We start from the raw sequence: 27743 nt of genomic DNA, 5'->3' as shown, positions 1-27743 counted from the left end.
ACACAGAATCGGGTATACCATTGTTTCTTATTATTGCACAAATGGTGACTTTTGTTTTTATTTTTCTAAATTAGTATAGGCAGTGTTTACATAAGTTGTATCAATTTTCCACATTTTTTTTCATGCTGTGAAGGCAGTGAGTTACCTGTTTAGCGAGGCTGCTCCGTTTGTATTTTATAACTCCGTTACTCACACTCTGGTCATCATGTGTGAAGTGTGCTCCATTTTTATTTCAGCGCCTGCAATAGCAGGCTGTGTCAGTATGACTTCAGTAAAATAAGTGGATGTGTCTTTCAAGTGACTTTGTGGAAGTTCTAACCGGTAAAATGAACAAATGAATTTCTTTGTTGCATCTATTGTTTGATAAAGTGGTTGCTTCAGTCTCTAATATAAATATATAAACACAAAATGAGGAAACTTGGCAATCTTTTCTGAAAGAACCTTTCTTGGATCTTGGCTTTATATTTTAAATATTTTTTTACTCTGCTTATATTATCCTCAGTTAACTCATTGAATTTTTATTATACACTTGTTTATAAATTATGAGGGGTTTGCACATATTCTTGTAAAAATGGATTTCAACTATATTCATTTGTTTTCCTAACACATGAGGTCAGTCTTTATCCAAGAAAAATATTAGGATTTGTTGGTTTCATGTTCTTTTGATTTTCAAATTCATTCACACTGTTTTTTGGCAGAAATTTTATTTAAAGATCAGAGTGAGTCTCTTACTCAGTCTTGTGGTTTATATCTGAAAAGTGATACTGGACATGGATGTGTTCTCATCCCTTAATCGGTAGAACAGACTATGTGAATTAGGGAAACCAAATTTGGGGCTCAGTGAGAATAAGTTATATGTAACTGAATGAGGAAACACAGTACTGAGGGGGAAAAAGATAGCAGATATTATTAATTTAGAATAAACAGTTTTTAAGAATTACATAGTTGCCCTGACTGGTGTGGCTAAGTGGGTTGGGCATCATTGTGCAGACTGAAAGGTTGCTGGTTTGATTCTCAATCAGGGCAAATGCCTGGGTTGCGGGCCAGGCCCCTGTCTGGTCAGGGGCATGTGAGAGGCAGTTGGCTCCCTTGCACACTGATGTTTCTCTCCCTCTCCTTCTCTCCTTCCCCTCTCTCTAAAAATAAATAAATAAAATCTTAAAAAAAGAATTACACAGTAAATAGAATCTAATTAATTTAAAAACATATTCAGTTGATAACAAACATTGGTACTTATATTGACTTACTAGTTTTAAACATTTATAAAATATTTAACAGTATTTTTTTGTAATTAATTTATCTTATTTAAGCACTGTTTTCACTTGGCCTGGGCAGCTCAGCCATGGGAAGTGCCGGCATGTATACATCTTATATGCTGATTCACACTAATTTTTAAACATTGTACACACCCAATCAATAATCATAGAGAACCCAAGTAATGTAATTTTCTTTACAATTTTGTTTAACATTGTGTGATGTTTATAGTGAGATGTACAGGGATTCCTGGATACCAAAAGGAAGATCATGTTGTATCTTTATAATAGTCATATTCTTTGAAAATGGGAAATGTATTTCCATAGTAGTTGTCTATTAGTAAAAAATTAAGTTATTTATGTTATAGTAGTGGTGTGTGTTCTTAAATTTTAGCTTGGAGCTTCAATATTTAAACAGAATCTGGGCCTACATATTATTACTCATTATTTTCTGTAATACTTTTTGGAATGAAGTTTGGTTCTGAGCTCACTCCTCTCCAGACGTACTGGCCCAGTCATTAAGCCCAGTAGAGTCCACTGACTAAAGGCCATTGAGCTCCTCACATTTTTCCTCTGTGGCCAGAGGTATTACAGGCATTCACACAACAGTTGTTTCTCATGGTATATTTACAAAACCTTTAGAAACATAGCTGCTGTTCCTCCTGTAGACTTCCTTTCGATTGATTATATATCCAGTGGGATGATTTGCCAACAACCTACCACCCTTGCCCCCACCCCCAAGAAAAAGCTTCCCACTGGAGCTTTCTGTTGTATTCACTATGGGAAATGCTTGGTCATTATGTTTGATCAGAGGTACCTTTTCAACACACAATTAGCTATCAATCTTGGATCTTTAAAAATGAAACAGTACAGCTGTGCCTGAGAAAGCTGCTCAAGTTATGATTTTTACAGCTTTCATCTGACTTGAAGAAGACCACAAAGTTGATCAGCTTCTAGGTTGTTCAAAGAACTCCCATTAGATTGACTACTTCTTTTCATTGTTGGAAACTGGTTCGCCTTCCCCCTTCTTTTCTTTTGCTTTATGCGGGTCCTAGGTTTGTTTGCCTTCAGATCCTTTCTTCTCTCTGAGATTACTCATGTTTGTCATAGGGACTTCCCCTGTAGGTGCCATTTAGGCCAAAGGCAGGAAGGTCAAAGGGAGGGAGAGCTAGGGTATTTCTCTCCTTCCTTCCCTCTCTCTCAGGTAGCATTTTTGGCTACAGCTTTATCTACTGCTTGGTTCCAGCCTTGCACAGGGCCCTTGCAGCTCCAGATGCTATTGGGTGACCAAGGCTTGTGGGTTCCAGTAACACTGACTCTTTCTTTGGTCCCTCCAGCCTTGAGGGGCCTGTGGCTTCCTGCTGTTGCTAAATCTCTGGCTTACTCTAGCTTCTCCAGTTCATCTTCTGCGCTTTTACTTCATTAGAATAACCAGTTTCCTTAATGAAATTCTCTTCCTGTGATTTAATAAATACTTGTAGTAGTCACTGTTTTCCTGATTAGTCTCAATGTATCTTCCTTTCTCTGTCATTTTGTGTTCTTTCAAGAGAGTACATTTGAGAAAATAGAACTGATACTCATTTCCTCTCAGAGAATCTTGTGACAGTGGATCAAAGCACAAGGCAGAGAATTGCACATAAGATTTAAATTATACTTGATCCTTCTTTACACTATCACTAGTCACACTTCTGTCCTGGATGTAGACAAGCTCTAACTAGAGAGATAGGGGCAGCTAACACTGTGACAGTTGAGAGTAATGAAGCTACAGGCCCTGGTGAGTCCAAGAACGGGATAGAGGGCTAGCTGCCATGTTAGAGAGAGATGCTTTTTATACATGCTCCTAGCAAGAATAAAATTTAAATGTTTTCTCAGAGCTGTAATGTACCATGTCCATTCACGGAGGAAAATGTAAAGAAAAATATATAAGAAGTTAATTGTGAGTTAGTAATTTGAGTGATTGGTTTATTAGTTACCAGTTAATTCAAATTATACCTTAATGGTTTTGACTGACAAAAAATAACATGCTATCATGTCAATTCCTCTGTTTATTTTTTTAATTTTTAAAAATAATTTAATTTTCCCTAGCTGGTGTAGCTCAGTGGGTTGAGTGTGGGCCTGCGAACCAGAGTATCGTGGTTCGATTCCCAGTCAGGGCATATGCCTGGGTTGTAGGCCAGTTCCCAGCAGGGGACACATGAGAGGCAACCATACATTGATATTTCTCTCCCTATCTCCTTCCCTTCCCCTCTAAAGATGAATAAATAAAATCTTTAAAAAATTTAATTTTAATAAGTGCTTTCTGTTGATGTAAAAAGTTATAAAGAATATAATAATAAAATAAATCATAAATCAGTCTTTAAAGTTCTACCTTGGATATACACTAGATATTGTAATTTTTCTCAGTCCATTGAAGCTTTTCAACAACTCATAGATGGACAAAATTGGTTGAGAGAGTAGAATTATAGATGGACAGTTTTTTTAAATTAGGAAGTGGTGCTTTAATATATAAATCAAAGTTGTAAAATTTTTGCAGTTCATTTTTCAAAAATTTGTATTATCTACATTAATAATGTAATTTTATGTTTTATATTATTTAATATCAAGAAAAACTTCATCAAGATATTTTCTGATTACTTTTTCATATTGGTAGCTTGTACACTGCCTGTATCATAGTCATTATCCTAGAATTTTAGATCATTTCCTTCCAGCTGTTAGCATTGAGTGTGATTAGGGAGTCAGAAACTAAAACTTACCAATTCCAAATTTGAATATATTGTAAACCAAATGCTGTTGCTTCTTGGATTGTTGTGGAACGAGGTGAAACTAAGTGAAACAGATGGGCTCTGAGTCAGTGTTTGGAGAATTCCTATGTGAGTTTTGGGTATAAATCCTTACATGCACTTTAAAAAGTTTGTGTCTTCTTAGGCCATATTTCTCACTGGAAAACTGTTCGTTCTTTCATTATCATAGGTGGTCGTGACACTTGGGTAATACCATAAATAATTACATCAAGTACAATGCCAGAAACGAAGATTGTGGAAGAAACAGTATTTTTTCCCCAAATTTGTATCTTGATTTTTTTTTTTTTTTTAGGATGAGAATCTGTGACTACTTTCTGACTAGTAGGAGTGATCCGATTAATTCATTTTTAGTTGTTAATATTAGACTTGTTTTCCAATTAGAAGGGGTGTTTGGGGCTTTATTTGGGGACTTATGGGGTAATGGTAGGAGGAAGACCTACTTATATGCTTTGGACTATTTCTTCTATTACAAATGACCTAGAGATTTAGAAGCAAGAAAGCTGCTGATGGATGCCTAGGATAGCTGTTTTTTTCCTGGGTCACACAGGGTCCTCCAGACCTACACAGTCACCCTCAGAGAGCAGCTGCAGGTACCTGTTGATGGGGCTTCACGCTGCTCCCATTGGTTAGGAACTCTGTTGGGATCCTTTGGAAGGCCCAAGTGGCTCAGTTGGTGCTAACCTGTGTGTCGGGGCTTTTTGACTCACTCTCTCTGAAACATCCTGGCCATAGAAGAGGAATACTAATTCCTGAAATTAGGATTTAGGCCCTTTTGCTCTTAGCTTTGGTTTTAAGCTGAGGCCCAGAAATGAGAGTGTAAAGCTAAGAGATTTTTGATGTGGAAGTGCGTTCCAGTTGCATATTGTAAACCACAGAGGAAGGAAAAAAAGGCATTTTATTTTACACAGTAGGTACAATATTTCCTTAACATTTTTGTAATGGCGGAAAATAAAAATATATGCCAGAATATTTTTTTAAATTACATGTCATCAATATCATGCCTTTGTTTTCCAGCTTTACACATTTAGGAATAACAAATGGAATACTTTGACTGTTTTGCTTTAATAGTGTAAGATCCAGAGCTCCATGTACAGGTCACTTGGCTTGGAGATGATAAGCTTTGGTTTGGATTAATGGCATTTCAATTCTTTTAGTACTTTAAAAAATAAGATCACAAAACTTTTATTTGGAATATAGTTGTATCCACATATCACACATTGTGTTGTGATATGTGGATGCAAATGACCAACATGGGTTCAAAATTCTATGAACTGTCTTCTTCTTCTTCAAATAGACCTCTGTACTTGGCCTAAGGAAAATGAAAGAGGTATACAACCAGGCCATTTAGATGAAGTAGTCTCTTCTTACTTGCATTTATTTACCTTTGACTTAATTTACCATTAATTTATTTGAACTTTGATTTATTTTTCTTAAGTAAAAGTGTGAACATTTTATTTTTTAATAGAAGAAAAGTTCCATTTCTTAGCTCCTGCTTTGTAAAAAGCTGCAGGGCTGCTTAGTGCTGCTAACTTTTAGTGCTGTTTGTAGCTTGTTAGAAGCTCTAGAAATCTTATATGGAGAAGAGAAAGGAATTCGATGGAAAGAAAACTACTAGAAAAAAGTCAATTAGAGACCTTGCTGCCTGCCAGAGTGAGAGAGGAGGAGCAGAGCACCCATTTTGAATTGGTTTGAGAAGCAGAAATCCAATTAACAAATCCACATTTCTGCAGCAGAAGACAGTGATTAAAATGTTGGTGAACTACTCAAAATTCTTGCCACACACATCAAAGCTGACAACTTACAGAGGCTTTTTTTTATTTTTAATGTTCTTTATTTTAAGAACAAATATGTAAATGGAGAACTGATTATGCTTGTTCTAAAATGACCTTTAGTTGTGTGGAATGAGAATGCTGTTTTTTTATTATTTAATGCATACATCTTAGTGATGTTTCTGTTCAAATATATCACATTTAAAAGCATGTCGCTTCAGAGCTGCAGGTCCTGCATTTGATATAGATAAAAGACAGAGACCTGATTGCTGGAAACTTAAATAAGCAAAGTTATTTTTAAAGTTTAGATCCTGGCTCTCTTCCTGAAAGAGGCCTAAGGTAAATTCCGAAAATGGTTTGCTATTCACTTGACCCAGAAAACCCCTCGAAATCATGCAAATCAAGAGATTCAAATCTTCGTGTTCACTTTCAGAACACTTGTGAAACTGCCCAGGCCATCAAGCATATGCCACCAAGTGTTTGTAGGATGTCACTTTACAGAAGCAATGTGTGCCATTCTGTCATTACAGTGGTGGCATTGGTAGGTGTGCCCAGGCCAAACAGTGGGGCTGCACACAGACAGGGTTGGTGGCCTGAAAGGAGTGGTGAATTTTTGCTGCACATGCTTAAAAATGCAGAGAGTAATGCTGAACTTAAGGGTGTAGATATAGATTCTCTGGTAACTGAGTACATCTAGGCGAACAAAGCTCCCAAGATGTGGGGTAGAACTTACAGAGCTCATGGGCAGATGCACGAGCTCTCCCTGCCATACGGAGATGACCCTTACCGAAAAAGAGCTGATTGTTCCTAAAGCAGAACAGGTTGCAGAGAAGAAAAGGATATCCCAGAAGAAACTGGAGAAACAAAAACTTATGGTCCAGGAGTAAATTCAGCATAAAATAAATGCTAATAGAAGTTTTGAAAAGTTTATATTCTGATTTCAAATATACTCATTTAGCAGTAAGCATTTAATAAATGTGTTTGGTGCACCTATCACCGTGTTAGGCACTAGTAACAAAAAAGTGAATAAGACATGGTCCCTGACCTGCAGTAGCTGGCCTTTGACTCTGGTGGGAAAAACGTACACTTAATTTTATTATATCTTAATTGTTTAAAATTAATTCGAGAGAGAGATGGTAGGGGAGAAGGAGAGAAACAGAAGCATCGATTTGTTATGCCACTTGTTTATGCATTCATTGGTTGATTATTATTGTATGTTCCCTGACTGGGGATGGCCCCCCCACCCCAGCGTTGGTGTATGAGGATGAAACTCTGACCAACCAAGTTGCCCAGCCATGGCAGGAACGTGCAATTAATTAGACACATTTTAAAGCACCATTTAAGGCACACTTAAGGCTGTGGTGGGAGAATGAGCTGTAACATTGGTGGGTGTATAGAGGGCAATACTCTGCCTGTGGGCATCCCAGGAGGTTTTAAGAGAGGACATGTGCTGGAGCCATGAAGTCTGAATTATGTTTTCATAGGAAATGAAGACAGCTTTGTAACTGCCCCAGGTGGCAGGACACTGCAGCTGTTAATGTATGTTTTCGAAAAGAGACTTCCACCAAGATGGAGGCGTAGGTGGAAGCACTTTGCTTTCTCACACAACCAAGTTTAAAAACAACAAGGTTTTAGCAACAAAAATACAGCCAAACCACAGAAAATTGAACTACACGGAAGTCTGACAACAACGAAACCTTCAGCCAAACCGGTAAGAGGGGCAGAGCCACCAGCAGAGCTGGGTCGGAGCAGAAAAGATCCACCAGACCGACCTGGGCGTGCGACCCAGGTGCACCAGCAGCCGCGGGCGGATCCCAGGTGTGGAGAAGCGGGTGGACCCACTGAGGGAGCAAGGCGGGGGACCCACTGAGGGTGGACCGTGGTCACACATTCGCGTGCAGATAAACCGGTGAAGGAGCTAGTGGTGGTGAGATGGACTGCACAGGCCCCAGCGGTGGAAAGTGGCAGAGAGAACCACCATTGTCCCTCTCTGACCCCGCCCCCACAGACAGCTTCACAAACCAGCAACCTGGGTGGCCCCGCCCTGGTGAACAACTAAGGCTCTGCTCCTCAGGCATGAACAGATCAAAACATGGCTCAAGAACAACTCAGAGCCCCAGAGCCGATAAATCTAAGCAATGAAGAAATAGCCAAACTTTCAGATGCACAGTTCAAAACACTGGTGATCAGGATCCTCACAGAACTGGTTGATTTTAGCCACAAATTAGGGGAACATATGGAAGCTAAACTAATTGAAATGAAGGGAAATACACAGGAAACCAATAGTAATGGAAAGGAAACTGGGACTCAAATCAAAGGAGTGGACCAGAAGGAGGAAAAAAATGACCAAACAGAAAAGGATGAAGAAACAAGAATTCAAAAAAATGAGGAGAGGCTTAGGAACCTCCAGGACATCTTTAAACATTCCAGCATCCGAATTATAGGGGTACCAGAAGGGGAAGAGGAGCAGCCACCAGTGGAAAACTTATTTGAACAAATAATAAAGGACATAGGCAAAGGACATAGACTTCCAGGAAATCCAGGAAGCTCAGAGAGTCCCAAAAAAGTTGGACCCAAGAAGGAACACACCAGGGCACATCATCATTACATTAGCCAAGATTAAAATGAAGGAGAGAATCCTAGAAGCAGCAAGAGCTAAGGGGACAGTCACCTACAAAGGCGTTCCCATCAGACTGTCAGCAGATTTCTCAAAAGAGACCTTACAGGCAAGAAGGGGCTGGAAAGAAGTATTCCAAGTCATGAAATCCAAAGACCTACATCCAAGATTGATCTATCCAGCAAAGTTTTCATTTAGAATGGAAAGACAGATAAAGTGCTTCTCAGATAAGACCAAATTCAAGGAGTTCATCATCACCAAGCTCTTATTATATGAAATGTTAAAGGGACTTACCTAAGAAAAAGAAGATACAAAAGATGAACAGTGAAAGGACAGCAAACTCACAGTTATTAACAACCACACCTAAAACAAAAGCAAACTAAGAGGACAGCTAAATCAGAAGCAGAATCATAGAAGTGAAGATCACATGGAGGGTTAGCAATAGGGGAGTGGGAGGAGGAGAAGGGGGGAGAAGGTACAGAAAATAAGTAGCATAGACAGTAGATAGAAAATAGAGAGGGGGGAGGGCAAGAATAGTATGGGAAATATAGAATCTAATGAACTCGAGACACATGGTCATAAACTAAAGGGGGGAATGGTGGGGGAGGGGTGTGCAGGATGGAGGCGAATGGAGGGGGGAAAAGAACAACTGTACTGGCATAATTAATAAACTATATTAAAAAATAAAAAATTAAAAAAAAGAATCTTGGTAGCCCACCATGTAGTATATTTTATTACTATGGGTATACATGCCTGCATATTAATTGAACTGATTAATTTATTTTTTATTCATTATAAATTACAGGGTTACTATGATTCTACGTAGCTTAGCATATTTATATATAATCAGTACTTTTATATTTTAAATTTAGAAGTATAAATGCCATATATGTGCTGATGACTCCACAATTTATTTGACATATCCCTCTGAATATCTAATAGGCATCTGAAACATAGCATATTCAAAACCAAACTCTGTTTTCCTACCTGTCCCCAAAGCATCTTAGTTAATTGCAACAGTATCTACCAGTTGTTCAAACCCCAAAGCTTGGAATCATCCTTGATTCTCCTTTTTCTCTCAGGCCCCTTAACCTATTTGTCAAAAAATTTTGTTGATTATAATCTCTAATTTCAAATATATTGAGAATCTCATCACTTCACACCACCTCCAGCTAACTGTTACTGTAGTCCAACTCACTGATACTGCTTGACTGGATTCATTCAATACAATATGTCTCTGTCTCTACCCTTGCTCCTATCCTAGGCTCAGGGAAACTAGAATGATCATTTAAAAATGCAAATTGTATCATGTTTTAAGCTGGAGCTTAAAGCCTCCAGGAGCTCCCCAAATTCCTCAGAGCAAAAGCTAAAATACTTACTTTGACCTGTAAGGTCACACAGACTCTGCCCTATTTCGCTCACTTCCTTGGCCATGTCTCCTGTTGGTTTCCCTTCTATTCACTCTGCTTCAGTGCCTCCAGCTTCTTACTAATCCTCTGAGATATTAGGGCAGTTCCCATCCCAGAGCTTCCTGCACTAACTCTTGCCTTAAACATCAGCATGGTTGGTTTGCTCCTTCACTTCCCTCAAATCTTTGCTCAAATTATCGTGTTTTCAATGAGATCATCCTTGACTGCCTATTTAACATTATGCCCCATCTTTCTTCCTTCTCCTCTTTCCCATCTGCTTTGCCTTGCTTTATTTTTTTTGTCCATTATATATAACAACATTCGACATACTATATAATTTGCTTATTTATTTATTGGTCTCCCTACCCCCTTATAAGTAGGAAATGTAAGTACCCCTTTGGACAAGGATTTTTGTCCGTTTTGTTTACTGCTGTATTTTATCAGCTAAATATTTTCTGGTACATAATAGGTGCCCAGTAGTTATTGCCTACATGAATTAAATTGCATTCTTTTGTGAGTTATTGAAAAGGCTGAGCTTAATACATTATTTTTACACTTGAAGTAACTGGATATTTATATATTAGTTGCTTTGTACTAGGGAAGTGTTTTTTAGTTCAGGCTGGGATCAACTGGGTATTTTTTTAAAAAATAGTAATGGCTGGACTCATTCCAAGCCAGTTAACTCAGAACTTCTAAGGATGGGACCTGGTTATTACTACTTTTTCTTAAAACTATGATTTTATTTTATTTTATTTTTTAAGATTTTATTTATTTATTTATTTTAGAGGAGAAGAAAGGATGAAAGAGAAGGAGAGAAAAATCAATGTGTGATTGCCTCTCATGTCCCCCCTACTGGGGACCTGGCTCACAACTCAGGCATGTGCCCTGACTGGGAATCAAACCAGCGACCCTGTGGTTCGAAGGCGGGGACTCAGTCCACTGAACTACACCAACCACACCAGGATTACTACTATTTTTTTAAAGTTATCCACGTGATCCTAAGGTGTAGCCAAGGTTAAAGTCAGGTGTTCAGAAAACATTTAAATAAGTGTGAGTGAATGAATGAAAGAAGGAAAGGAAGGAAAGAAGGCAGGAAGAGAGAGAGGGAGGGAGGAAGAGAGTACCACAACTCATCCAGGTTTGGGTCAACTCAAGCATTGAGATGTCAAATGTTTGTGTATTGAAGAGCCGTGATAGGCAAGCTCTGGGATTCCCTTTTGCAGCTGAAATATTTTTATTCCTAAAGGTTTGAGAGAAGGTGTGAAATGGTCCTGAACAGCACAGCCCAGGAAGGGCTGGTGGAAGAGAAAGGGAAAGGGAGGGTGAAGGAGATGGAGAAAACAAAGAGCGGACCCCCCAAGTAGTCATAGCACGAGGGGAACTTTGCCCCCATGGTCCCTTGGCAGTTGTTACCAATTGATGATTCCTGCCTCAAGGGCAGAGTCATGTTGAAGACTGCCTACTTCATAATTTGTGTTAAGGCAAGTATATTTGTATGACTCACTAACTTTTTCTTTCTCTAAAGTAATCAGGAAATGAGATCAGTTTTAAAATAATGAACACAGCTCTATGAACACAACTTGGTGAGAACAGCTTCCCAAAACTTGGTGAAAGAGATCTGAGCTGGCCTAGCAGATGCCAGGGAACGGTAGCGATGGACAGTGAAGGGCCTTGGCAGGACAGTTCTGGGGTTCCTTTTTGCAGTTGAAATATTCTTGTTTCCTAAAGTTTTCAGAGAAGGTGTGAGATGCGATCAGAGTTATTGAAGGAGTATACATTTGGCTGGTAATGTGGCAAAAAGGAGTTAGGAGGGATAGCTCAGAGGAGATGCAGTGTGGTAAAGGGTCCTAGAAAGCAAAACCAGAATTTTAACAAAATGGCGAAAGATATCAGATCCTGTAGGAGAATAAAGAACCCAACAGGCCTCAATTAGAAATAAAGCAGAGAGAGCAGACCAGTGTGAGTAAGAAGGCAGTGGTTGGAAGGAATGCATAGAGAAGGTGCCAGAGCATTAACATGGTAGTTACTGTGGATGAGACAGCATTTAAGACCCAGGACGTCCTGCTTTCATGATTAGAATTAGAAAATTTTATTGTCTCTGGCAGGCATTCAGGCTCTTTACTTAAAAGCTTTCAGTTCCCACCAAGTTCTCAGTTCTGTGAGGTGCTGGAAAGGATTTGCCTGATGTCCTAAATGTGGTTTATTTAGCGTTTATTACCATTTCTGTACTCAAGTGCCAACTTTAAAGAAGCTGAGGTTCAGACCTATTGATGAGCAGAAGGGATGCCCTGTATTCTTCCTCTTGTCCAACCAAGCTTTTCTCTAAATGTACATACCAGGACCTGTCAAAGTTTGAACGCTTTCATATGCTCAGGGAGAGAAATTCTCTCTGTCTCTTTTCTTTCCATTCCCAGCAGTCTTAGTTCTTTAATATTTTTTTTTTCAGTTTTATCATGCAAGGACCCGTGCTAAAACCCTCTCCCTTTCTCCTGTGTCTCCCTTCCTGCCCTTAATAGAAGGCTTTCCCAGTTTTCTTAGAAATGCCTTTCCCTAACCCTTGTCTCCCTGTGCCTTTGGTCTCTCCAGTAATCATCTTGGCAGCCTGACAGCTGATTGGCAGATGAGTGTGTGGTACTACTGATCTACAGCCCCAGTTAACCCTGTCAAGGCAGCCTGTCTTAACCCTTGACTTTGATCCCTGAAGATTACAGCTGATGGCTCTGAAACTCAGTCCCAATAAAGCCAACATCTCCAGGGCTGGCAAGAAGTAATTTAGGTACTAGCTGACATTTGAACATGTTTAACTATACAGAGGTGTTTAGTCTTTAAAAAAATTATCACCTCCAACTGGCGTCACATAAATTATCCTTGTTAGCCTGCAAGAGCAGAACACCCTGCTGTCTTTGCCAAGATTCTGTGAGTCTTCTTCTGTCGCTTCCCCCACTGTACGCAACCTGTACAACTGAGAATTTTGTTTCATTTTTTGCTTTTCCAGGGTCCTAAGAAAATTTGGAAACCATTTCAGGTATTTTTATAATCCTCCAAGCCTGTGTCTCCTAGGTAACATTTTAGTGTCTTGCTTTGTACTTAAGTGCATATACAGCCATACCAATCATTGACTAATTTTAGTCTTTAACCTGAATTGGATAATGTAATGCTTTTCCCAATAAAAGCAGTATTAAACTGAAAGTTGGTTACCTATATTCTATATCCTGACTTGAGTTTCTTTTAAAATACTTTACTAAACATTTAAAAATTGGAGCAAAGCATTTAGAAGATCTCGGTTGTATGGTTTTACTTGTTCAAATCCTCTGTGATTTGTATAACCCAAGACTACCAGTGAATTTATAAGGAAAGTAAGTTTAATTAAAATGTCAGTTTTGTAAATGTAATTATTTGTTTCAGGCTCTGAAGGATTATTTTAGGCAGCTTTTTATGAAACACTGGAGGGCACTATTATTAAATTCCCATAGCAAGGGAAAGAATGTGATGAATTTGACAGAGCTGTTTGTGGAGTTTTGAATGAAAATGTGCCACATCTCCTAGAGGTGTTCAGTATGTGTCTTATAATGATGCAGGTTACCGGGAATTAGCTTCCTGGAACTGCCTTTGGATACTATCGTATTTCAAGTTGAAATGGCAAAAATGGTCATAGGGAAGGCCACAGGAGCCTAGTCAGTGGTTGTCAGCTCAGGAGAAAAATGAGCTCGGTAACTGAATCCAAGAGTAAAACACTCTTCAGGATCTCAATAGAGTGCGGGCATGTGGGAGCCAAAGTGAATCTGTTTCTTCATATATGAATTTGTTCTTCGTTGCAAGTGAGAAAGGTTCCGTTCATTGGCAGTACCTGCCGGGCAGCAGCAGCCACCGAGGCCCAGTGCCCTCCCCTGACCCCTAACGCTGGGAATCAGCCTGGCCGCTGGACTTCTAACCACTCTGGGGTCTGTCAGCCAGAATCAGAGTTTTATCACATGTAGATAGTGACTGGAATTGTTGCTCCTTCCTTGCTATTCCATTGTTCTACAAGATATTTTTAAATTCTCCCAAGTCTATAAAATATGTAGTTTAGGTTTGCTAGCATCTGTCTCCCTATTATCTGTACTTTAATAAGTTTTTCAGACTTCTTTGTTCCTCAGTTATCTTCCCTAGTGTGAGAGGGCTGAACCAGCACCAGCAACTTGAAATTTTCTTTTCTATGGAACTTTATCACATGTTCCTAGATGTCCTGGTTGATAAAGAGATTTTTTAATTGTGTTAAAAGGCACCTGATATACAGCTTACTTTTGCAATCATTTTAAAGCATATGGGTCATTGGTATTAAGTACATTTGCACTGTTGTGACAAAGAGATATTTTACGATAAAGGAAGCTAAAAGATATATGAGAATTCACATAGAAATTTTGTGTCAGAAGCAGTGCTGTACATGTATAGGAAGTATTTGTGTGGCTGGATAAAATTTTTATGAATATATGACTTCCTAGTAACTATAATAAAGGGTAATTGGGAAAAGACAGTGAAGCTCTATGTGGCTATATGTAACAGTTCGCATATGTATGTGGTTATACATGGCAAAATTCATCTTTACATTCATAGATTTAATAGTCATGCTTCAAAGTGTTTTCAAGAAACCCTACAGGTCCTTTCCTGGTTTTTCTGTGGTACAGACACGAGGTTGCTTGTCAGGACAGGAGCCCAGCAAGCTGCCCAGCACCTGTAGTTCAAAGAGGCTATTTGATGTTTTACTTCTTCCCTGAAGAGTACATCTCCAACAGCAAAAATTTGGGGGGTGTTGGGATTAAGAATACTCTGTAAAAAGAGCTAACTGTAAATATAATGTGGTGTAAGAAAAATGCTGGTTCTTATGTAGAAAATAGAAGTATAGGGTATATTACCAAAGGTAACAATAATAAGAGTAACTAATAAGAAATTTACCAGTGACTGTGATCCTCTACATTTTCAAGTTCACCTGTGCTTAATTAAGAATAACAGAGCTTGACCAGTGAAACCAGTGTAGGCACTTTTTTTAGCCCCAACTCAAAATCTTGTGGAAATAGAAGTTTAGTGTTGTAAAAAGATGGTCACATTGTGGTACTAAGATGTGTAGGAATGAATTGAGCAAAAATCAGGGATTGGTTTGAGAAATTTAGCAAGACTCCCCCAGCCCCACTGATAGTGTGGCGCTAACAAAATGGCCACTTGAGTTTCCTGCCGTCTCAGAAAGTACTTTCTTGGGAGCTGAAGGTACACCTAGGGGAGAAGGCTGAATGGACCAACCATCTCTGTCTGTCCTTTTGTGAGCACATGCATGTAATGAAGGGCAGTGGGCCTCAGTGTTTAAAGTGACTGAGGATATTCTTCTGGTCTTAAGAGAAACCAAGCTTATCTTCAAGGATACAAAGTTCCCTACAGACCTTCTTTATCAATTTTTTTTATTGCTGTACTAGTTATCACACACTTAGCAGCTTAAAACAATGTACATTAGTCATCTTACTGTTTCCAAGCATCAAGTGCCCAGGTGCTACGAGCTGGTTTTTGCCCAGGGTTTCACAAGACCGTAATCAGGGTCTCAATTGGGGTTGCATTTCTTCCTAGGGCTTAGATCCTCTTACAAGTAAATGTTACTGAGCAAAAGTAACTTATCTGAGAAGTAGTTTATTTGAAGAGGATAATTAAGATCCTACTATCTTTGTTTAAATAATATTTTTTTCTTTAGATTGAATCATCAGGGGAAGTCAGGAAACATCAGGAAAAGAGTAGAGAAAATGAAGAAATGGGGAAAGTCATACTTAGAGAAAACATTTACTTCTTAAACAACGTGTTATATTGCTTTGCATGTGGTGAAGCATGCAACCCATAATGGGACGATTTGGAGTACATTGATAAAATAGCACCAAGATACCTTGGAATTAACCACTTAACCACTTTTATCTTTTAAAAAATGAGAAAACCTGTGCAAAAGTAGCATAATAATCATGAAGATAAATATCTGAAATTGAACAGTGTTAAAGAGAATAATCCTATCATATTGTGGGTACTTAATGTAATATATCAAATACCTTCCACACCTATTAGATTGTTAAGTCCTAATTTTTATTATGCCTCAGTAAGATCTGTTTGATTTAAATATATTATCATTTATATATTCACCATAGATTTCTGCTCTCATTTCTAATTTAGTATGTAAAATACTTTTAAAATACTTAGTTTAATTAAATGATTCTGGATTATTATCTATTTAAATATTATATAATGATACTCTATTTTGTAATAAACTATATAATTGTTTTAGAATGAATGCAGCATTTAATTTTTTCATCATTTATTTTATTTATCTCATTAGCTAAGAAACCTTTCCAGCTTGGACCTACGTCATATCACTGAACTGGACAATGAAACCGTGATGGAAATTGTCAAGAGGTGCAAAAACCTCAGCTCGCTCAATCTCTGTCTGAACTGGATCATAAATGACAGGTAACAAAAATAACATCGTAAAAACAATTTTCCAGAAGAAAACGTGGGTTCTATGTACCAAATACTAATTATCATTGTAACGAGTCATGTCAATTTTAAGGAAAATTGAATGTAGCACACCTTTTCAAATAGACCTGTTTGAGTTTTGAAAACCTAAGTGTATACTTCTAACCTATCATCGCATATATTTGTAACATGGTTTTCGTGTGTTAAGATTCAAATGTTTGCCTAAAAAGTTACATCTACAGCAGTCTGTTGAATTATTTCTTTGTTACCCATCCAGGATGTTTTGTCACTTTAATATTTTTGCAACTTTTGTAGTTGATTTTACTGTCCACTTACCAAGGAAAATGATTCTTAGAAACTATTTCAAACATTACACATTACAGATCTTTTCTCAAGAATGATATGTTGTTTTCTGTATAAATATAATTTGTTTTCAAAATGAAAGTCATGTAGTGGGTAATTTAATATATAGAGCAAAGATGTGTATAACAGGTAAGTATTTTTCTCATATAAACAATAAAATCTATTTTTTGAAATATTGCATGAAAGGAAAAATGATGCAAGAACCCTTGAGATTAGACTTTTCTTATATTATGAAGACAACTGTAAAGTAGTAATACTGTATTGCTACTGACTAGTTTAGGTGGGTTCTTAAATACAGGCATGAGAGAAGATTTTTATCCCCCAAATTTTCAAGAATAAGTTTTTTTAAAGATAGGCCACCAAAAATATTTTGCTTTTGAAATAGAAAGCACTATGTAAGCTAAAATCAGAACCTATTTAGATTTAAATGTTTTTTCACAGTTAGATAGCAATAACTTATTAAGTTTGTGTCTGATAATGCTTTAATTTCAAGACACTTTTCCTTATAAAATTAGATTTATTGGAGTGCCATTGGTTAGTAAAATTATATAGGTTTCATCCCCCTCCACTTTTAATTTTTTTCTATACTTTAAAAATAAAATTAGGTTGCATCCATTTTCCCCAATTGTGATAAGTTCTGATGACATTTTTTAAAAATTTTATTTAGTTATTTTTCAAGTACAGTTTTTTGTCTATTTTTCCCATCCCAGCCTCCCCCGCCCCTTGCTCCCCACCTCCCTCCCATTTCCACCCCCCTTAGTTCTCGTCCCTGTGTCCTTCCTATTTGTTCCTCCAAATCCCTCCCCCCTTTTTCCCCTTAACTTCCCTTCCTTCTCCCCTCTGGTCACTGTCCCCTTGTTCTCTATTTCAGTGTCTTTGTTTTTTGTTTTTTCTGCTTGCTTGTTTGTTTTGTTGTTTAGCTTCCTGTTAAAGGTGAGATCATATGGTATTTGTCTTTCAGCACCTGGCCTATTTCACTCAGCATAATGCTTTCCAGTTCCATCCATGTTGTTGCAAAAGGTAGTAGCTCCTTCTTTCTCTCTGCAGCATAGAATTCCATTGTGTATATGTACCACAATTTTTCAATCCATTCATTTACTGATGGACACCTAGGTTGCTTCCAACTCTTGGCTATTGTAAATTGTGCTGCTATGAACATTGTGGTGCATAGGTTCTTTGATATTGATGTTTTAGGATTCTTAGGATATAATCCCAGCAGTGGAATTGCTGGGTCAAAAGGCAGGTCGATTTTTATTTTTCTGAGAAAATTCCATACTGTTTTCCATAATGGTTGTACCAGTCTGCAATCCCACCAACAGTGAACTAAGGACCCCTTTTCCCCACAACCTCTCCAACATTCGTTGTTTGTTGCTTTGTTTATGATAGCCATCCTGACTGGTGTAAAGTGGTATCTCATTGTGGTTTTAATTTGCATCTCTCTGATAGCTAATGATATTGAGCATCTCTTCATGTGTCTCTGAATGTTCTGTATGTCCTCCTTGGAGAAGTGTTTGTTCAAGTCCTTTTCCCATTTTGTAATTGGGTTGGGTGTCTTCTTAGAGTGGAGTCGTGTAAGTTCTTTGTATATTTTGGAGATTAAACCTTTGTCTGAGGTATCATTGGCAAATATGTTTTCCCATACAGTTGGTTGTCTTGCTAATTTAATACTGTTTTCTTTAGCCATGCAGAAGCTTTTTATTTTGATGAGATCCCATTTGTTTATTCTTTCCTTTACATTCCTTGCTCTAGGGGACATATCAGTAAAGAAGTTGCTGTGTGAAATATCTGAGATTTTCTTGGCAATGTTCTCCTCTAGGACTTTAATGGTGTCACGAATTACATTTAAGTCTTTTATCCACCTTGAATTTATTTTGATGTATGGTGTAAGTCTGTGCTCAAGTTTCATTTTTTTGCACGTAGCTGTCCAGTTCTCCCAACACCATTTGTTGAAGAGGCTATTCTTGACCCATTCGTTGTTTAATAGCATACCATTCAGTCTCCATGTTTTTGGGTGCTTTGGGTTTTTTTCTTTGGGGTCGATTTCTAATTTCAGTCCCTTGTGGTCAGAGAAGATGCTTGGTATGATTTCAATTTTCTTGAATTTTTTGAGGCTCGTTTTGTGTCCGTCATGTGGTCTATCTTTGAAAATGTTCCACGTGCATTTGAAAAGAATGTGTATTTAGCTTCTTTGGGATGAAGGGCTCTATATATATCAGTTAAGTCCATTTCATCTAGGGTGTTGTTTAATGCCACAATATCTTTGTTGACAATTTGTTTGGAAGATCTGTCCATTTTTGATAGTGGGGTGTTCAAATCCCCTACTATGATTGTGTTGCTGTCAATATCTTTCTTGAAGTCCTCTAAGATTTTCTTGATATATTTGGGTGCCCCTGTGTTTGGTGCATATATGTTTACAATGTTAATGTCTTCTTGGTGGATTCTTCCCTTCAGTATAATGAAGTGACCTTCTGGGTCTCTCTTTATGGCCTTTTTTTTGAAGTCTATTTTGTCTGATATGAGAATTGCTACCCCAGCTTTTTTTTCTTGTCCATTTGCTTGGAAAACTTGCTTCCAGCCTTTCACTTTTAGTCTGTGATGGTCTTTTGTCCTGAGGTGGGTCTCTTGTAGGCAGCATATGTGTGGGTCATGCTTTCTTATCCATTGAGCTATTCTGTGTCTTTTGATTGGAGCATTTAATCCATTTACATTTAAGGTTATTATTGATAGGTACTTATTCATTGCCATTTTTGTACCTGTGTTCCTCTCTGTCTCCCTCTTATCCTTCCTTCCCTTAAAGCAGTCCTTTTAGTATTTCTTGTAGAGCTGGTTTGGTGGAGGTGTATTCTTTTAGGGTTCTTTTGTCTTGGAAGCTCTTTATTTGGCCTTCTATCTTGATTGAGAGCCTTGCTGGGTAAAGTAGCCTTGGTTGTAGTCCTCTGGTTCTCATCACTTGGAATATTTCTTGCCATTCTCTTCTTGCTTGAAGTGTTTCCATTGAGAAGTCAGTAGCTAACCTTATTGGGGCTCCCTTGTATGTTATTTCTTTTTTCTCCCTTGCTGCCTTTAAGATTCTCTGTTTGTCTTGGAATCTTGCCATTTTGATGATGATGTGTCTTGAAGTGGGCCTCCTTGGATTCCTCTTGGTTGGGACTCTCTGTGATTCCTGGATTTGTGAGACTTTTTCTCTTATCAAATTAGGGAAATTTTCTCTCATTACTCGTTCAAATACGTTTTCTATCCCTTGTTCTTCTTCTTCTCCTTCTGGTATTCCTATTATTCGGATATTATTATGTTTCATATTGTCTTGCATTTCTCTTAATCCCTCTTCATTCTTTCTGAGCCTCTTTTCATTTTCTTGCTCTTTCTGTGAGATGCTTTCTACCTTGTCCTCCAACTCACTAATCCTATCCTCCGCTTCATCTATCCTACTTTGGAAACTTTCTACTGTGTTCTTCAATTCGGAAATTGTGTTCTTCATTTCCTCTTGTCTCTTGCTGATAGTTTCCATTTCCTTTTTGATGTTGCTGTAGTTTGCAGAGAGATCATTGTAGTTCCCCTGTAGTTTCTGGTAGTTCACTGTGAGCTCTTTGAACTTCGTAATAACCAGTGCTTTGAATTCACTATCTGATAGTTGATCAGCCTCTATTTCACCTAACATTCTTTCTGAAGTTTCTGCTTTTTCTTTCATTTGGGGATTGTTTCTTTGTCTTCCCATTGTTTGAGACTCTTCTTGTTAGTCTCTGCTTCTAAAATTGATCTGTTCTGAAACCCTGGTTTTATGGTGTAAACTTCTGTGGTATGATCCTTGTGAAGTTCAGTGGTGCAGACTCCTTGAAGTTTCTTGATGTTCTTAGTCTCCACCTACACTCATGCTGGTCCTCGCACTGGTCCCTGCGTTGGTCGCCTACCACTGCTGAATGTCCCGGCTCTAGTAGCCGCCTCCTCAAGCACCCAGGCCCGTTACTATGGCAGCGGCACAGAGGCTGGGAATGTCCCGGCTCCCGTAGTTGGCTCTCTCTGCCACCCAGGGCCATCACAGGGGTTTGGAGTGTCCCGGTTTCCGTACCTGACTCCCCGGCATTCAGTCCTGTCTCTATGGCAGCGGCACAGGGGCTGAGAACGTCCCAGTTCCCGTAGAGCACTCCTCTGCCGCCCAGGGCTGTCTCAGGGGTTTGGAGTGTCCCGGCTTCTGTACCTGACTCCCCGGCATCCAGTCCCGTCGCTATGGCAGCGGCACAGGATCTGAGAACTTCCTGGCTCCCGTAGCTGGCTCCACAAGGCCCAGGCCTGTCTCTATGTCGGCGTCACAGGGGCCTTTGGTGTCCCAGCTCCTGCAACTGACCCTTCCATTCCCCAGGCCGGTAGCTATGGCATCGGCACAAGGGCCGAGAATGTCCCCGCTCTGGTTCCTGACTCCTCTGTCTCCCAGGACCGTCACAGGGGCTTGGAGTGTCCGGCTCCCGTACCTGACTCCCCAGCTCCCAGGCCTGTTGCTCTGGCGGCAGCACAGGGGCCGCGTGAGACCCAGCTCCAGTAGCTGACTCTGCCGCCGTCTGGTGTTTCAGCGTCGGTCACAATCTCTGGTCTTTTAATTTCATAAATGCTGGGTAACCAATGGTTTATTGTGCTGTTTCTCTGTAGATCTGCCAGGATTTTCACCCATGAGTACAGGAGCTAGTATCAGCTCCATCTTACTCCGTCGCCATCTTCCCAGCATCCAACCTGATGACATTTTCTTAAGTTACTCTGCATTACTCTTTAAATTATGTGATAGCCTTTGACTTGGCTATTTCTTGGTATAACTTTTCTTGAAAACTATCCTTATCTAGAATGGGCACAAGGTCATCATTTATGAAAGTAGTTCATTGTTTTTGAATAATAGTCACGGTATGAAGTATATTAAAATGTAAAGAAAATTGATTAAAAATTTTATAAATAAAATTTATCTCTATAATCTACATTCTTCATAATCAATTATATGACAACTTTAAAATAATTTTAAGTGTCTTTTCATAACAACTAATAAAATAAAGTACAAAAAACATTATCCTGTTGATTTATATACCAATGATATTTATATATAAAATATTTAGTTTTGTTTTTTCAAACTAATCTCATTTAGTTTTGGTTTTGTTTGGGGTTTTTTTTTTTTTTGATCATATAGATTTTACATTTCTTTTTTTAGGTGTTTACTATTAGCTGTATATTGAGATAAGCTTCTTAGTAATGCATTATATTAAAAGGAGAAAATTGTTTCTGAAACAGAATGATTATGAAAATGAAGGCCTTCCCCCCACAACGGTCCTCTGCGTCCCTGCAGGGGTGAGGGCGCAGGACCTGGCTAGTAGACCAGATGCAGTCTCTGTGTGGTTGTAAGGGTTATCTCCTGAGTAAACAGTTTGTTTAGATTTGTGTCATTTAGGCAAAGATATCCGGGGATTTCAAATCTTCAAGCTCTTCAGAAATTTACTTAAACTTGGTATTTACAAATGGGAAACTGGGCAGTGCTCACTTTGCCTTTTCTTGCCTCTGTTAGGCTCTATCCACTCAGGCCGCTTGCTGTTTCCATCATTTTTTGTCCTACTTAACTTTAATGGTTATTTGCTATTTGATCATAAATATATGTACTGTAGAGATTTATTTGCAAGGAATGAAAGTATATTTTTATATTTTTAATGGAAAAGTTTGGATTAATTGAGAAAACATGCATTTTAATGAGGTTGAACAGTGGAGTTTTAAAGATCAGACTCTAAGGTTTTAATTACACTGCTTGCACTTATCCTGTGTACTGTAATAGAAGTTTCGAACATTAAAACCCACTTTGCAGTACCATCTAAATTACTCATCTCATTGTTCTTGCCATACTCTTTCACTAAGCTAAGTAATATTTGTAATTATATTGGTATAAATCTAGGACTTCCCATCAGACTTAATTATAATTTTAGCACTTAGCTCAGATGGGTTAGTAACCTTTCATATAGAGGGCACAGGGATGCGCTAATGCATTTAGCCTATCAATTAGCATCTCTTTTACATTTGTTCATTATTACTGTCCTCTAATAAATTAGAAGCATTTATTAACCCCCTACTAAATTCTTGTTACTATGTCTCAGATTGGGGGGAACTGAGTGCCTGCTGCTCTCAGAGGTTGCTCTCTAGGTGACATAAGACTTAATGAGTGAGATAATAGTGAGCCATGTAAGGATAAGGGGAGAAAAGTAACCTTTATTACCCAGGTAATTGATAGGCATTTTACATGTGCCCTCATTTAATTCTTTCACTGTCTTTGTTCAGGGGAAGGTTACACTATTCCTTTTAAATTTGGACCATTTGCTTGACTTTTCTTTTTCTTTGGCTTTTCTGATGGATGTATTTTTCTATCATTGCTCCAGTAAAAACTGGGTGAGGACAAACAAGGAAAAGCAAATAGCTAATTAGTCCATTTTCCATTTCATAACTGGAAGTTACACACCTATGATATTTATATGTAAAATTTTTAGTTTTTTTTTAAACTAATGTCATTTGGGGTTTTTTATCATATAGGTTTCATGTGTCCATTTCTTTATTTTTTATTAAATGTATTGGGGTGCAGTTGGTTAATAAGATCACATAGGTTTCAAGTGTACATTTTTTAAATAAATGATCTGTGTATTGCATTGTGTGTCCATCACCCAAAGTCAAATGTTTATCTTTCAAAATCATTATTTTCTTTCATTATTAATGTCTGATAGAACCTTTGGTAATATTTTACACATAGTATATGTAAAAAGAATCTATGTTGAATGCTGCTAGCTTTAATAAAAGATTCCTCACATGAAGATAAACTTTGATACTCAGATCTTAGATATAAGATTTACCTAGATTCGAAAGTGCTTATCTGTAAACTTTATTTTGAAGTTCAAAATTTTAAAATATGGAATAATTGGGACTCTTTACTATTATACTCATAGTGCCTTTTAGCATTTCGTGGTTCTCGAACTGATCTGTGGGACTAAGACATGCTGTTCTTTATCTTTGTTTTTCTAAGAGCACTTTTTGTATTTAGAGAGTTAAACAGCATGATATTTCTTGTATTCAGAAGGATGGTCTAGTAGTCATTTGACATTTACCATTGCGTCTGAATACAAATAGAATCCAAGTGGTTTATGAAAAGAAGACACTGACTATTTCTATCAATGATTTAAGTTAAATATTTGGTTGTTATGTGTCCTACTCTCTCTGACTCCAAGTTTATTGAAATGTTTATTTGTATTTGATATAAATCTTTTGTTATTTCACATCCAATTTGGTGTTCATTGTTTTGTCTGAGAGTCCAAAAGCAGCATGCTCTGGATATTAAAAAAAATACAAAAACTGGTATATGAAAAAATCGAATGGTTCTGACCATTTTTACAGTGATACATGCTTATCATGGCTCTTTTGTTCTTTTTGGCCAATAAGAATTAAATGAAATTTAATTGATTTTAATAGATCTTCACAAAAGATGTTTTTAATATTTAAATTAACTATTAAAGAGGGACTTAATGTTCCCATTTTTGATTTTTAACATTAGTCATGAAAATAAAATTCAATCACACACACACACACACTCATCATCAACTGCATGATTTTTTTCATCGGCAGCTGACCCTGCTTTCTCATGGATTAAGATAACAGTAGAGGATAACAATACAAGAGAAATGAACACCCATCAGCTAAAGTCACAAACCATAACACAAGTCAAGCTGGTTGTTAAAGTAAATTATGTTGCCAACTAGTTGATCTTGCCCAGCTAGAGATTTATTCTTTAAATTTGCATTAAAAAAATGTGTTAAATATATTGAACATTCTTTAAGGAGTAATTTGCTGTGCAAATCTTGTATTTATGTAAGTGGTCTATGGCATCAGTGAACACTCTAAAATTTGGAGAATTTTAAATCTGAGACTGTTCTGACCAGTTTCTTTCAAGTATAAAATAACATTTTCAATATGTTACCATTTCACTTGATGTATATAGTACTAGTGTTTAGAATAGCAACTGTAGATATTTACCCTTTAAATAAAACTTAAGTAACATCATTTGAAGTTGTAAACTTGTGGACCACAGCTGAGTTTAGTCCCTGAAGCTGTTTTGTTTGGACGATACACTGTATTAAAAAACATTGAATTATTTGCCAACACTTTAACAATTGGGATGGTTCACATGAAAATTGCGAATTTTGGCCTTTTCATGGGAAGGTGGCAGATCTCACAACCCTGGACCCAGATTTTCTCAGGGCAGCAGTTTCCCGGGACCAGGAATGGCCGTCACCGCTGGCTGCTCTCTGTGTCATCACCATTCCACCGAGCATGATCTCTTGTTTTGTATTGTCTGCCTATGTCCACCTAGTCTACAAATAGAATTCTCCTTTATTAAAATTCACACTGTAGAGATTTTTCCATATTTCTGGTTTTAAATCCAATAGTTTTTAAAGTTGTGTCTGATAAAAATATATTAACAGGTAATAGAGAGTTAATCAAGCTACCTAAATTGTTTCTTCATTATTTCAGGTATCAGAACTTTGTCCACAAGGCAGGCATTATAGGGGGAAACAGAATTCCACTTAAAATAAGTTAAAGCCTTCATTTTCATTGACTGCCTTCCAAAGTGGAGAATTCACTACTACTTAGGGTTCAAGCAAAAGTGCTATAAAAAGGTTTCCTGAATTGTAAAGAAAATTGAACTAGTTTACTGAATTCCCTCTGACTTCAAGCTCGTGATTCAAAATGAATTTATTTGCAGTGCTTAGTGTTTGAGTCATGATTCCTTTGTTTACAGTATTAGCAAAAATCTCGTGCTGTTCGTCTCTTCTACTTTTCTGTGTGTTGCCCTTTCCTGTCTTTCGGGCACACTCAGGTGGACGTGCAGAGCAACCGAGCACCTCACCGCCCCATTCGGGGAGGCCGAGGGCACCCAGCTCGTGTGAAACTCGACGAGGCATGCTATAAAGATTTTTCTAACTCCCTTGATCTTCTCTGGGTGTTTATTCTGTTTCTTCTTTCAAATTTCCGTTGATTCAATAAAAAACGGTGACATTTAGAAATAAAGTTCAGAGAGGATTTGAGCAGGTGTTGGTGATATAAGGTATTTGCTGAGTGCCCATTGTGCTTTATTTCCAAGAATTGTTTTTTGAACATATGCTATATATTGTATTTGTAAGTGTTTGAAGACTGGGTGGATAATCTACCATCTTCCTGTGAATGTCATGTCACAATGGACTTAGAATTTTATTTCATTTCAATCCCCTAATATTACTTAATTCTCCTGGAGACTGAGGTTTAAAGATTGCCCAAAGGGGACAAACCTATCCATTAAATCAGCAAGCAGAGTTGAATTTGAGTTTGAGAATATTTTGCTTTCTATTAAAGTTAAGTGGTCTGGAGGAGAGGAATACTTTTCACCTTGGAATATTGAATGTGAAGTTTGAACACTTTTCTCCCATAAAAGCCTGAAAACTGGAAATAAAGAGGCAGGAAGAATGATGCTGACTCTCGAAGCAGCTCTGTGGTGGTGTTCGCAGCAGGACTCCCTGCCCGGGTGGAATGCTGAGCGGCCCATCCGCAAACTTCCGGTGCCTAGTGATGTGGCTGGGCTGGTTAGGTGCAGCTTTACCATGACCGAAGTTTTGCTTATTTCTGTAATCTGCTGTGTGGCTTTCTGTATGTTCTAGGATATTTATTTGTATTTTTGCAAAAAGAGTAAGGAATACATTTTCCTGAGTTCTGGCAGGGTTGTAGAAATGGAACAGTCTTTCTGAGCTAGAGGCACTTGCTTGAGGTTGGCATATTTTTTGACACTCTCCTTTATATTTACAATACTTTGTAAGACCATTCCTGGAAGAAGAGTATGGTGTTGGGGTAACCACTATTCCCAAACTGTTTATAAGTGTGATGTCTTCTGTGCCCTCCTATCCATCAGACCTTCTCTTTGAAGCCACGTTTGGTTTTTGGAGTACCAGTGAGGTCAGAGCATATATTTTTTCTCTTCTTGTTTTTGGGCTAAGGGTGACAACAACTACTAATAGTAGCTCTCATTTATTATTGTAGAATCTGTGCCATAGAACGTACTAGTGTTTATGAACAGTGTTTTGTTTCATCTTTACAACAATCCTGAGAAAGAGATTAACCTCATTTTTAAATGAAGGAATGAAGGCCCAGAAAGCTAAGGCAGCTCACAAGTAAGTGGTGCAGCTGAGATTGGAACCCATTCTTGGGCATCTTCAAAGTCCAGGCCGTGACCACGAGATGCTCACAGTCCCCCAGTACCTCATCCTACCTCAGATTTAGAGTGACCTAATGTCCCGATTTGCTAGGACCATTCCTGTCGTTTTGGAATTTTTTGAGGTTAAGCATTTTTGCTGCTGTTGCCTCCTTCTGTGTTCCAAAGTGTCCTGGTTTGGATACTACATTATATGGTTGTCCTACCTCTGACCTCACACTGTGAATAATCATTCTGAACATCATTAGAATTTTACCTTCTCTTTTTCTGATGGGTATCCTTGGGTATCTTACTATATACACAGAGCTGTATATTTGAAAACAACTCATTATGTAATAAAAATCTTTTTTTTTTTTTTCAACAACCCCATTAGTAAGTACTGTTCACTTCCTTCTAAGTTACTTGAGGAAAAGTAGCAAGTTTTGTGTCTTGTACCACACCTGGCTCTTTTTATACTTGGAATGAAAAAAATTCACAAATGAAATTTGAATAGATATTTATTTAAGCATATGATGACATGCATTTATTTTACATTTTTAAAAATCCATGTCTGAAGATACATTTATTGATTTCTTTTTCTAAGGGAGGGGGAGATAGGTGGGGGGAAGAGAAGGAGAGAAACATCATTGTGAGGTGTCAGTGTGAGACAAACACATCCATTGGTTGCCTCTGGCCTGACCTGCGGAGCAAACCTGCAACCCAGGTGGGTGCCCTGGCTGGGGACTGAAACGCACCCTTTTGGTGCACAGGACAGGGTTTCAAGCAGCTGATCCCCGTGGCCAGGGCTGCACATACTGGATTATAGAAAAGTGCCCCC

General features: G+C 38.1%; 1 protein-coding gene and 1 pseudogene across 1 annotated transcript in view; both read left to right on the top strand.

Annotated features, from left to right (window-relative positions):
- Window positions 1-27743, top strand: part of FBXL17 (F-box and leucine rich repeat protein 17) — a 493730-nt gene that overhangs the window by 167262 nt on the left and 298725 nt on the right. The window contains exon 6 of the mRNA XM_037138619.2: window positions 16190-16320. Coding sequence (XP_036994514.2) covers window positions 16190-16320 — 131 coding nt within the window. The remainder of the gene's footprint in view (window positions 1-16189; window positions 16321-27743) is intronic.
- On the top strand, window positions 6176-6710 carry LOC119044329 (60S ribosomal protein L17-like; annotated as a pseudogene).

Source organism: Artibeus jamaicensis, unplaced genomic scaffold, assembly GCF_021234435.1.
Source record: "Artibeus jamaicensis isolate MK-2021 breed Jamaican fruit bat unplaced genomic scaffold, CSHL_Jam_final contig_402, whole genome shotgun sequence".
In the NCBI taxonomy this organism is placed as follows: domain Eukaryota; kingdom Metazoa; phylum Chordata; class Mammalia; order Chiroptera; family Phyllostomidae; genus Artibeus; species Artibeus jamaicensis.
This window is presented reverse-complemented; position numbering and strand designations above follow the sequence as displayed.